At 47.0% G+C, this 13,869-nt stretch overlaps 1 protein-coding gene across 1 annotated transcript in view; it reads right to left on the bottom strand.

Annotated features, from left to right (window-relative positions):
* Nucleotides 1-7,796, bottom strand: part of TIAL1 (TIA1 cytotoxic granule associated RNA binding protein like 1) — a 41,897-nt gene extending 34,101 nt beyond the window's left edge. Inside the window, exon 1 of the mRNA XM_073595778.1 lies at nt 7,608-7,796. Within this exon, the coding sequence (XP_073451879.1) occupies nt 7,608-7,636 (29 nt within the window). The 5' untranslated portion in view covers nt 7,637-7,796. The remainder of the gene's footprint in view (nt 1-7,607) is intronic.
* Nucleotides 7,797-13,869: the final 6,073 nt, after the last annotated feature.

Below are 13,869 nucleotides of genomic sequence, written 5' to 3'. Positions count from 1 at the left end.
TGAACCATAATAGATCAAGGTTACAAAGTCTTTAAGCTGGCTATACACTAGTACATTTTTGTACAAAAATTATCAGAACATTTGACAGCTTGACAAAAAAAAAAAAAAAAAAAAAAAAAAAAAAAAAAAAAAAAAGCAGTTCCAAAATCAAATGGTAAAATCACGTTAAATTTTGAACAAGTGGACTTTAAGACCCCTTTCATGCTGGGGCCACCCGTGTGGTAAAGTGCGGCTTGTTTTAGCGGCGCTTTTAACCCCAAACAAGGGGTTATAAACATCCGTGTTGTGGTGCTTCAGAATCGCTTTTCAAGCACTTCTGAGGCCCTTCCCTATTCATTGCATTGCGCAGCGGTGTTTTGGGAGCGGCATATACACTGCTCCCAAACCACCCCTAAGGTGTTGCTTGCAGGACTTTTCTAACGTCTCGCAAGTGCACCGCCCCAGTGTGAAAGCACCCGGGCTTTCACACTCGGACGGCATGGGAGTCCGTTTTCAGGCGCTAATTCTAGCGCTAAAACACCTGAAAACTGCCTCAGTGTGAAAGGGGTCTAACCGCTTGCTGACTCGCTGCAGTACATTTACCGCGGCAGGTCGGCTTGTACAGGCACAATTACGTACCTGTATGTTGCAGCTTTCTTCCAGATCCGCTCGTACGTGCAGACATAGAAAATTGCCCTGCTATTCGCTGCAGAACAAGCTGATCGACAGGTCCCGGCACCCGCTGATCGGCTCAGCGAATGACAGAAGAAAGTCCTGTGTTGGTAACCACAGAGCCCTCTTTATACAGCAGTGATTGACTCTTTTTTCTCCCTGCAAAGGGGGGACACCAACACACTAATTTTTAGACATACATTTAACCCCTTGATCATTCTAGATGTTACCCCTTCCCAGCCGGTGTCATTAGTACAGTGAGTGTATCAGTGTAATATGGTATTTATTATCACTGATCACTGTGTATTATTGTCACTGGAGATGTCAGTCAGTTTCCTCCAGCAGCAGCTAGTGTCAGATTGACTTCTGCACTATCGCAGTGCCACTAGAAGTCACTAATCGACATTTTTTTAAATGGTGGGAGTTTTTTTACATCCATTATGCAAAAAATAAAAACTCAGTGGTGATCAAATACCACCAAAAGAAAACTCTACGGGGTTGATTTACTAAAACTGGAAAGTGCATCATCTGGGGCAGCCAGACAGCTTCCAACTTCAGCTTGTTCAATTAAGCTTTGACAATAAAACCTGGAAGCGGATTGGTTTCTTTGCAGAGCTGCACCAGATTTTGCACTCTCCAGTTTTAGTAAATCAACCCCAATGTGTGTGAAAAAAATGAAATCAATTTAATTTGGGTACAGTGTTGCATGACTGCACAATTACCATTTAAAATAGTGCAGTGCTGCACTGCAAAAAAATGTCCTGGTCATGAAGGAGGTAAGACCTTCCAGAGCGGAAGTGGTTAAACAATAACTCCACTTTTGTTGTGAAAAAACATTCCCCTCTTGGTAATCAATGTATAGTGCAAGGATTTTTAATCAGATTCCTACTTTTTTATTGTGAATAGCTGTTTCTTTTCTCTGTATTCATGTGCTGAGTGAATCTGTATGGGAGTGGTTTTAGAATTATCAATCAGCTGCTGCATCTGAATGGCTCTAATGAGGAAAGTGGCAGGGTCAGCATCCCTTTATACGTGATTTCTCTTTGGGAGTATTTCACCAAAAGTGGCATCGTTTGTTTTTGTTGCAGGGGAAGCAAAAAAAAAAAAAAAAAATCTGACTTGTACCTTAAGCCCCATACACACTATTAGATTTTCTGCAGATTTTTGTCTTCAGATTTACCAAAACCATGTAGTGCAAGGGCCTGCCTGATTGCATACAAATTGAAACTCTTAAGGTTTGACCTCATATTATATGGTTTTGGTAAATCTGAAGACAAAAATCTAAAGAAAATATAATAGTGTGTATGGGGCTTTAGTGTAGACTTCTAGAAAAGTCAGTGGGCCAATTACACAAGCAGGAAATGACATATCGGGGGGGGGGGGGGGGGGGGGGTGTTCTGTACTCTGTGTACAGAACACCTCCAAGTTGCCATATTGCATTTTACAGAAAATGACAGAGCTGCAGATTGAAAAGGAAAGGTAATTTTTAAAAACACTTAATTACATTATGACTTGAGTCGCAATTGTAAACACCATATTTTTTTTGATTAATTCCCTAATTTTTTCCCCCTGCAAAAGTGGAGTTACCCTTTAACAGGCGAAAACCCCATACACTATTAAAAATGTGTTTGTTCAAGAAAAAATTTCCATCTATTCTGTCCAACACTCTTAAAGTGACACTTGATAGCCTTATTCTCCTAAAATATTCCATACACATCCACTATTAACAGACCTGTAATCGGATTTATATTAAATGGTTAATTACTACTCGGCCTCCTTAACCACTTACCAACCGGCCCATAGCTGAACGACGGCTACAGGGCGGTTGGATAACTCTGGGAGGGCGTACTATGACATCCTCCCAGAATCCCGCAGAACATCCGTGACCACCGGGACGCATCACGGTAAACGGACGTTGATAGCAGCTGTTTACCACGTGATCGTTCCGTCAAATGACGGAATGATCACTAGTAAACAAACCGGAGTCACGTCCGGTTCCTCTCTCTCCTCCCTGTACCTATTGGTACAGTGAGAGGAGGAAGGGGGGAGATCGGTGGCACCAGCGCCGTGGGCTGGATGTGTAGTGCCCACAGCGCTGCTCAGTGCCCATTCCAGCCATACTCATCCATCCATAATTATTAGGGTTGTCCCGATACTAGTATCGGTACCGATACCGAGCATTTGCCCAAGTACTTGTACTCGGGCAAATGCTCCCGATGCTTCACCCGATACCTGGAGGACAGCTGTGATCGGCGGTGGGGGAGTTACAAGATTCTCCCCCCCGCCGGCTTTCAGCTGCTTTAGTGACACAGCGGTGATCGCTCACCGCTGACTGTCACTGCATCCTCCTCCATGTCCCCTCCTTTCCTCTGTCCCTCTCCACTTTCCCCCTCCGTTCTTCTCTCCTTTTCTGTGCCTCTCCGCTGTGACTGTCCCCTCTGTTCCCCTCTCCTTCTCTGTGCCTCTCCGCTGTGACTGTCCCCTCTGTTCCCCTCTCCTTCTCTGTGCCTCTCCGCTGTGACTGTCCCATCCGATCCCCTCTCCTTCTCTGTGCCTCTCCGCTGTGACTGTCCCCTCCGATCCCCTCTCCTTCTCTGTGCCTCTCCGCTGTGACTGTCCCCTCCGATCCCCTCTCCTTTTCTGTCCCCCTCCGTTCCGCCGTCCTCCTCCTCCTTGCTTTGTGAATAGACAGAGTCAGCTGACTCTGTCCATTCACATAACTGAAACATTGTAATCTCCTGTGATTACGATGTCTCAGTTTATGAATGGAGAGGAGCCGCTGTCTTCTCTCCATTCATTCTCAGTGCAGCTGAGGCTGCAGAGAAAGGGACTGGGGAATCTCTATCCTCTGTCTCTTTCTCTGTCTCAAGGGGGAGATATCAGAGGTCTGTTAAGACCCCTGATATCTCACCAAAGCCCCCAACAGGGCTGATAAAAAAAAAAAACACACACACACATACACCGTTCACCCTCTCCCCACCCCACCCCCCAAAAAAAGAAAGCACTGTTAAAAAAAAAAAAAAAAACACACTGTCACGTGACATTAAAAAAAAAAAGTATCGGTATCGGCGAGTACTTGAAAAAAAGTATCGGTACTTGTACTCGGTCCTAAAAAAGTGGTATTGGGACAACCCTAATAATTATCCATACTCAGCTGTCCCCATTCATGCTCATCCATGCCACATCAGTTATCATCCATGCCACTACAGTGCATCACAAAAGGGTAATAGGTAGATTTGAAATTTATATCCCTAGAACACCTGATGGTGCTCCCTGCATGTTGGGCCTCTCTATGTGGCCACGCTGTGGAAAAGTCTCACACATGTGGTATCGCCCAATTTAGGAGCTGTAGGAGAATCTATTTTGGGGTGTAATTTTTGGTATGTACATGCTATGTGTTAGAAACATTGCGTAAATGGACGTGTAGAAAAAAAAAAACAATGCCTTTTCATTTTCTTTACACATTTTTCAAAAACTCGTAGAAAAAAAATGACATGTTCAAAAGACTCGATATGCCTCAGATTATACATTGGGTTGTTTTCTTTCCAAAATGGGGTCATTTTGGGGGCGTTTCCATTGTCCTGGTTCTCCAGGGCCTTCAAAAGTGTAAGAGGTAGTCAAGAAATGATATGTGTAATTTATGCTCCAAGAACGCCTGAAGGTACTCCCTGCATGTTGGGCCTCTGTATGTGGACACACTGTGTAAAAGTCTCACACACGTGGTATCGCCATACTCAGGAGTAGCAGAATGTGTTTTGGGGTGTAATTTATGCAATGCATATGCTGTGTGTGAGAAATAACCTGCTAATATAACAATTTTGTGAAAAAAAAATAATCTTGATTTTGCAAAGAATTGTGGGAAAAAATTACAACTTCAAAAAACTCTGCAGGCCTCTTACTAAATACTTTGGAATGTCTACTTTCCAAAAATTGGTCATTTGGGGGGTATTTGTACTTTCCTAGCTGGTGTCTCAAGAAATGAGATAGGCCGTCAGTACTTCAGGTGTGATCAATTTTCAGAGATTGGCACCATAGCTTGTGGACTCTAACTTTCACAAAGACCAAATAATATACACCGATTTGGGTTATTTTTACCAAAGATATATAGCGGTATAAATTTTGGCCAAAATATATGAAGAAAAATTACTAATTTGCAAAATTTTATAACAGAAACGAAGAAAATGCATCTTTTTCTTTTATAGCGCAAAAAATAAAAAACCCAGCAGTGATTAAATACCACCAAAAGAAAGCTCTATTTGTGTGAAAAAAAGGACAAGAGTAATTGTCATGCAAAATGTGAGAGCACCGAAAGCTGAAAATTGGTCTGGTTAGGAAGGGGGTTTAAGTGCCCAGTGGGTAAGTGGTTAAAATCATAGTGTCATCTTACAAAATAAAAAATAAAACTAAACTGAAGCAGTCCTGAAAAGCAAATATTACGTGGTGAATCATTAAAGAGACTGTCAATAGTTGAACAAAGTTTTACAACAGAGTAGTCAGCAAAGAAAAGGGTTCATATTTAATCCTCCGATCTCCTCCGACAACCCTTTTGCATCTGATAAGCTTCTAGGAGTGCGAGATGCCTGGTCCCCATGTGCAGGTTGTGTTTCCTTTCTCCGGGCCCTACACCAAGATATTTATGAATGAGGTCACTGTGGGCATGTAGCACCTCACGAATTTGCAACTGGGGCCATCTGTGTTCTAGCAATCAAGTACATTAGGTAATATGGTCCACCTGCATCCTAGCAACCTGTATACCTGCATCTTTGTACCCAATGATGCTAGTTTGCACAAGCAACTTGGGGCCACCTGCATCCCTGCAGCCAAAGACGCCTAGCAACCAGGGACTGCCTGAATCCTAGCAACCAAGGATGCTAGACATTTGGGGCCACCAGCGTCCTAGCAACCAAAGATGCTAAGCATCAGGGGCCACCAGTGTCCTAACAACCAGAGTCTGTCTGCATCCTAGCAACTAAGGATACTAGGCAGTATGGGATACCTGCAACCTAGCAACCAAGGATTCTAGGCATCAGGGGCCAACAGTGACTTCGCAACCAAGGATGATAGGCAACATGGGATGCCTGCATCCTAACAACCGAAGGCCAACTGCACCTAAGCAGCCAAGTACAATAAGCAGCATGGGATGCCCGCATCCTACCCATCAAGGGCCGACTGCACCCAAGCAACCAAGGTTGCTAGGGATCAAAGGCCAACAGCATCTTAGCAACCACTGATGCTAGGCGGATCAGGAAGCCTGCCTCCAATAATTTAGGGGCCACCTATATCCTATGATGCTAGACATCAGGACCCCTCCCATATTACGCCCCAGGCCTGCGGACCCCCCAGCCCCCCCCATACAGTACCCACCAGGCCTGCGGACCCCCCCTCCCCGGTACAGTATGCGCCAAGCCTGCGGATTCCCCCCCTCCGTACAATACGCCCCAGGCCTGCGGATTCCCCCCCTCCGTACAATACGCCCCAGGCCTGAGGACCCCCCCATAATACGCCCCAGGCCTGCGGACACCCCCGGTACAATACGCGCCAAGCCTGCGGATTCCCCCCCTCCGTACAATATGCGCCAGGCCTGAGGACCAATACGTGCCAGGCCTGCGGACCCCCCCATACAGTACGCGCCAGGCCTGCGGACCCCCCCCCATACAGTACGCGCCAGGCCTGCGGACCCCCCCCATACAGTACGCGCCAGGCCTGCGGACCCCCCCCATACAGTACGCGCCAGGCCTGCGGATGCCCCCCCCCCGGTACAATACGCGCCAGGCCTGCGGACGCCCCCGGTACAATACGCGCCAAGCCTGCGGATTCCCCCCTCCGTACAATATGCGCCAGGCCTGAGGACCCCTCCCATAATACGCCCCAGGCATGCAGACCCCCCAGCCCCCCCCATACAGTACCCACCAAGGCCTGCGGACCCCCCTTCCCGGTACAGTATGCACCAAGCCTGCAGATTCCCCCCCTCCGTACAATACGCCCCAGGCCTGCGGACCCCCCTGCCCCCGCCAATACAATACGCCCCAGGCCTGCGGACCCCCCAGCCCCCCCCGTACAATACGCCCCAGGCCTGCGGACCCCCCAGCCCCCCCCCCGTACAATACGCCCCAGGCCTGCGGACCCCCCTGCCCCCCCCCATACAATACGCCCCAGGCCTGCGGACCCCCCAGCCCCCCCCTACAATACGCCCCAGGCCTGCGGACCCCCCAGCCCCCCCCCCGTACAATACGCCCCAGGCCTGCGGACCCCCCCTGCCCCCCCCATACAATACGCCCCAGGCCTGCGGACCCCCCAGCCCCCCCCATACAATACGCCCCAGGCCTGCGGACCCCCCTGCCCCCCCCCCATACAATACGCCCCAGGCCTGCGGACCCCCCAGCCCCCCCCATACAATACGCCCCAGGCCTGCGGACCCCCCTGCCCCCCCCATACAATACGCGCCAGGCCTGCGGACCCCCGGGTACAACACACGCCAGGCCTGCGGACCTCCCATCCATATAATACGGGGCAGGCCTGCGTACCCCCCCCCTCCATACAGTACAGGCCTGCAGAACCCCCCCATTACAATACGCACCAGGCCTGTGAACCCCCCTCCATACGATAAGGGTCAGGCCTGCAGACCCCACGGGTACAGTAAGCACCAGCCTGAGAGCCCAGACTATACACCAGGGGCCCTGAAAATAGTGCTGGGTCCCTGTAGAATGTGTCCTGACTACACCATCTGGGATCACATACAATGGGAAGCAGGCCAGGGTCCCTTGTTCAATGTGTGGCAGCACATACCACGTAGGGCCCCTGTGCGGTATGTAGTAGGCCATGAGGCCTGAACATTCCCCACCACACATACAGGCAAGATTCCAAAACGGTCACTATGAGGCCGGGGCCCCAGGCAGCCGATGCTACACTGAGAGAGGGGACCCTGAGGAAGGGCAATGGGTGTTCCGGGTACTCACAGGGTGCGGGGTTGCCCGTCGTCGTCCATGTTGGCCGGGGGAGGGAGGGTGCAGGCTCCCGGTGCAGGAAATATGGGGAAGCTCCGTCCGGCCCGGAGGAAAATGGCGGCCGCAGCGGTGACCAGTCAGAGAGAGGCCGCCCACCGCGCAGGCGCATCACCACCGCACGCTCCCGACGCCCCGGCTGCTACGTCACCCATGTGAGCCGCGCGCTCCCTCGTCCGCGGGTACGAGCCCCGCCAATAGCGCCACAGCTTGTAAATGAGAAGAGCAGGAGGGAGCTGTGTGCTGTGCATATGATAGAAGAACCTATAAAATATATACCTTATATATCGCCTATATCATGTGTATACATTGAATACCCCCACCGCACAAATAAAGAAGAACCCACCTTTTTCTCTGTGGAGTTGTTCACATCTTGCATGTCGGAACATGTGCAAAATTACATGTAAGCGCTGCCTTTTAGCAGATGCGTGGTGGTGCCATTAATGATTAACGACACCAACAAGCGGATTTTTGTGAACGCCGAAAGCACCACACGGTTGAATGTGGTGCATTTTTGTAGCACGTATGGGACCTCTTTTCCATGTATTTCACGTGTAGACTGTAGAGCAGCCCATTGAAATGAATGGGTTGCCCTACACGCCCGCACATGGTCACGCCTGTAGGCAGTGCCAGGATAAGGTCATCTAGACCAGGGGTCTCAAACTCAAATTACCTGAGGGCCACAGGAAAAGTTTTCACATCCAATGGGGGCCGCACTATTAATTGTGTCAGCGGACGCACTATTAACCCCCAGCATTGGTGTCAGCAGACGCAACATTAACCCCCAGCATTGGTGTCAGCAGACGCAATATTAACCCCCAGCATTGGTGTCAGCGGACGCAATATTAACCCCCAGCATTGGTGTCAGCGGACGCAACATTAACCCCCAGCATTGGTGTCAGCGGACGCAACATTAACCCCCAGTATTGGTGTCAGCGGACGCAGTATTAACCCCCAGCATTGGTGTCAGCGGACGCAATATTAACCCTCAGCATTGGTGTCAGCGGACGCACTATTAACCCCCAGCATTGGTGTCAGCGGATGCAACATTAACCCCCAGCATTGGTGTCAGCAGACGCAATATTAACCCTCAGCATTGGTGTCAGCGGACGCAATATTAACCCCCAGCATTGGTGTCAGCGGGCGCAACATTAACCCCCAGCATTGGTGTCAGCGGACGCAACATTAACCCCCAGCATTGGTGTCAGCGGACGCAGTATTAACCCCCAGCATTGGTGTCAGCGGACGCAATATTAACCCCCAGCGGACGCAATATTAACCCGTAGAATTGGTGTCAGCGGACGCAATATTAACCCCAAGCATTAGGCCCCATTCACACCTGAGCGTTTTGTATCTTGAAGCCTGAAGCTACAAAAAGCTTGAGGGGAAAAAATCAATGATTCTCTATGGAGATGGTTGGGTTCACATCTCCACTCCAAGTGAAGCTCAAACAAGTTCTGGACCCTTTTTTGTCACTCGAATCGGGCAGATTTGGGCGTTTTTGGAGCGTTTGTATTCCCATAGAGATTAATTGGAAACGCTCGATTCAGGCGTCTTAGCGTGACACTGTGCTTCTTTAAGCGTTTCTACTTGCGTTTTGCCGCTTTTATCTGCACAAGTAAAATAGATTTACATAAAGGAAATAACAGAAAAATATACAGGAAATGCACAGATCTCCATTTTTGGTTATCAGACATGGAGGCAAACAATATGGAGGAGAAAGTGGATGAGACAGTATCTCTTTTCGATCCGGAGAGCTTTATCCGAATGGTAAAGCAGCACCCCTGCCTCCACGATTCCAGAGATCCATGTTACAAGCTGTGAGCGAGCAAGAGGAGGGCATGGAACCAGATTGCCATCCCCCTTCATGTTAGATCAGCACTGGCCATCAATGAAAACATCAGCCCCCCCTCGCCTACATGAACGTGCCTCGGCACAATCGGACTGAAAAATGTCTTCAGTCGGCTATTGTGCGCAGGCACTGTCTCACCGACACAACAGCTGATTGTAAAATCAGCTGTTGTGGTATTACGTACGGCGCATGCGCAGTTTGTTCCAGGCACTATTCCATAGCGAGCACTGCTCGATAGAACTAGGTGGGCGGGGCGATGGGCGGATCCTCCCTCCTCTCTGTTCTCCTCTGTTGTGCACGCTGGGCTGCAGCAGCATGCAGGGGAGAGGAGACGGAGTGAGAAAGCTCCCAGCCACTGCCACCCGCCTAGGATCGGCCCTGCCTGCCATTTGTAACCGGTCCGCGGGGACGGAAATGGCCCGTGGGCTGGTACTTTGAGACCCCTGATCTAGACCAACACTGAGCGCTAATCTGCATGTGCACCCCCTAACGTAGTTGCAAACATTCTCAAAAAAAATTTTAGGCACACTTTTTTTGATATAGGCGGAGTATTATTTTAACCACTTGCTTACTGGGCACATACACCCCCTTCCTGCCCAGGCCAATTTTCAGCGTTGTCGCTCTTTGAATATCAAATGCACGGTCATGCGACACTGTACCCATATGAAATTTTTATCATTTTTTTCACACAAATAGAACTTTCTTTTGGCGGTATTTAATTGCCACTGGGTTTTTTAATTTTTTTCTAAACAAACAAAAAAAAAAAACATTTAGGTTTTTGGTTGTAACATGACAAAATGTGGAAAATTTCAAGGGGTATAAATACTTTTTCAAGGCACTGTATGTGGTGTGTGGGCGTGTTCGCAATGCAGTGCCACCGCATCTGGTGTGAAGATATCCATAAGGCCCGTACACATGGTACGAAAATCGGATGGAAAAATTCGTACGACAAGTTGTCTGCTGATTTTTGGTCCTTTCATCAGCCGATTTTGCTTTTTCGTCAGACAACAGCTGGATATGCAGACTATAGCATTTTTGTTGGATATGAACTCAAGGTCCGATTTTTGCTTCATTAGTACGGTTTTCGTACTAAAAAAATCGTAAGAGCAAGACTACACATGCTCAGAAACGAAAGAACACATACAAAACTATTCAACACACTACGTGAATTCTGACGTTGTATTCTATCGTACGAAAATTTACGTATTGTGAGTAACCTCTTCACTTTCGATATGAGACTAGCATCAAACAAAAAATGGACAAAAGTATAAGCGCGTTGATGAGGCATTAGAAATCATGTACTATTATACCTCCCAACATTGTGAGACAAGTATAGCACACCCCCCCAAGGAACCGCAGTTAAACTGGGATCCCCCACTCTGCACAGCCAGGCACACCGAATTTTCACAGGCACTCCAGAAACAGAGAACAGTCCCAAATGGTCAATGACTATCTCAGACCTTTTGTGGAGGATTTAGCTTCCTACTTACAAGATAGTAGAGAACTTCTCAGAGCCCTTGATGGTCTAGCTTTGCCCACTGGGGCATGGCTGGTCTGTTTAGATGTAGAAGCCCTCTATAACTCCATCCCCCATGAGAGGGGGATTGGGGTTGTGGAGGGCTTCATACCTCAGTGAGGTACCCCCAGCCTATAATCAATTCATTCTGGATCTTTTACGATTTATCTTACACAATAACGTTTTCATTTTTGAACGCTCCCACTACCTCCAGATACAGGGAGTAGCCATAGGACCTAAATGTGCTCCTTCCTATGCAAACCTGTATCTGGGGGGGGGGGGGGGTGGGAGCGTGACCTATCCTTCAATGACGATTTTCAGTACTTTTTTGAACAGATACCAATTTGGAGACGATACATTGACGATATTTTTTTTGTATGGACAGGATCCCGTGACGATTTATCTCTCTTTTTTGAGAGTTTAAAATCAAATCAATATAATCTTACCTTCACTATGGAAGCCAGCCAAGAAAGGCTGACCTTCCTAGACATTCAAATCTTCATTAATGAAGATAGAACTATAGGTACTACACTCTATCACAAACCCTCAGCGGGTAACTCACTCCCCAATGCTACGAGTTCTCATCCTCCATCTTTGATTACTAACATACCTTATGGACAATATCTCCGTCTGAGGAGGTACTGTAGTGAAAACAGTCATTTTGAGCAGGAAGCCAGAGCTCTACAAAACCATTTAAGATTACGTGGCTATAGCAATAAGTGCCTAAAAAAGGCTTATGCCAGGGCTAAAAAACAGAACAGATCTGATCTCATTCATGGCCTCCCAACCTCTAAATCTACCTCTAAATTAAGAATAATTACCAGATATTCAGGACAACATAAACAAATACACGATCTGATGCAGAGACACTGGTAACTCCTGGTACCTCCTTATGGGGGACCCATGTGTTTCTAAACACTTAAAGAACTATCCTGATATAACTTACAGATGATCACGATCCATCAAAGATAAAATTGTACATAGACATTATGCTCCATTCTCCATTACCACCAATGGAAGTAGAGGTACGAGACCATGTCATAAATGTGGCCTCTGTAGATATATTTATGCAACACGCACCGTTGCTCTTCCTAACGGCTGCACTTATTTTCCCAAATTTTCAGTCACATGTCAGTCAGTTGGGATTGTCTATCTGATGACCTGTGGCTGTAACGCCTTCTATGTGGGAAAAACAAAACGCCCATTTTTTCACCGTATTAGAGACCATGTCACTCTGGTATGCAAAAAAAAGATGGAGACACCCATTAGTTGACACATGGGCCTCTTCCATCAATTTGATGACACTATGATGCACTTTGTAGCCCTGGAACATGTTCCCCCTGATGTAAGAGGAGGGGCTTATGAGCAGATTTTATTACAACGGGTGGCCAACTGGATTTCAAATTTATGTGCTCTTAAATATCCTGGTCTCAATGATGCCTAATTTAATTTAATTTTTCACTTATAACAATGATTCATCCTTTTCTCCATGTTTTGTCTCCTCCCACCCTGAAGCCTCTTCTCTCTTCTCCAGTTTGCACGGACACCCGGGGCACCTTCGGTGCTGGTCCCCAATCAATGACCTCCGCCATTTGTGCCCTTTGTGTGTCACTTTGCGCATTTTTCATCCCACGGTATTTAACTTCTTTTCCATCCTTATCTTTGGCCTCTAGGTCTGATCCCGGATCGATATGTTTTCGATCCGGTTTCACTCTCTCCTGTGCCTTTCTGCCGCTCTTCCACCTTCTAAGGGCAAAGTACTTTTCAACATAGCGATCAGTGACTGCGCGTCACAGGCGCAGCCCTGACGCCCTGTCTTCACGTGCTGGTGCATGCGCAGTGACTCTCCTTCCATGTCCGCGCCGCAGAGGTGATGTCAGACGCCGCTGCACCGGAGTGTAATACAAATACGGTGAATTCGTTCTCCCTTCCCCATCACTTCTCTGCTGGACACACTAGGGACAAGACTGAAGGTGTTCTCCTTCTTTGGCGGATTTCCCCTTATCCTTGCTCATTGCCTTATTGAGATAGGTAATTATTGCGCTGTGACAAAGCAGCTGCTTGACCTCTATTATTTGACATTTTTATCCATTTACATATACAAAACCAATCTATTTATATTCAGTTACTCTTGTTTACTATTGCGTTCCAGGGTCTGGTTTAGACTGAGCGGGCGCTGCCTTCTCCCTCTCCAGTTTTTCCTCAATACTCCTGACTTACTACGCTTTACCTACTCCATACATCCTATCTACAAAGTGCTTTTGTCCAACTAACACTGTGGATGTGACTATTGGATAAGATTGATTCTACTAATTAATACCGCTGAGGTAACGCTCAAAATAATGTTTTTCTATTTGATATATTATTATCCAATTATATATAATATATATGTGATACAAAATATTTATATATATATATATATATATATATATATATATATATATATATATATATATATACTTCTTTCACTGACTCTATCTTCATTGGTCCTTTTTTTGTCAGCAAGGACTTTTTCAACTCTGATCGCCCTTGTATTATCTCTGCAAACGTTTCTATGAGGCGCCGGGCTATGGGGGGAGGCAATACATGGAGCAAAACCCAAAGCATCCAGGATCTCTAATCCTGAGTGTAACCCATTGAAATATAATTTTTTAGGTAAGGTTAATTTCCATATAGCAGTTTAATAGTTTAATATTTTACTCGTACACAAAATGTAGACTCCATGCCTTTACATTATGTCTTGTAATACCAAATATAGTCCATATCATTATATACAAGTTCCTTTTTTGTCTAAATGAAAAACTATGTATACCTAATCAATGGTGTATCTAATAACTGATTCTTTTGTT

Source organism: Aquarana catesbeiana, linkage group LG08, assembly GCF_042186555.1.
Source record: "Aquarana catesbeiana isolate 2022-GZ linkage group LG08, ASM4218655v1, whole genome shotgun sequence".
NCBI lineage: Eukaryota > Metazoa > Chordata > Amphibia > Anura > Ranidae > Aquarana > Aquarana catesbeiana.
Note: the sequence above shows the minus strand (reverse complement) of the source record. Positions and strands in the feature narration are given on the sequence as shown.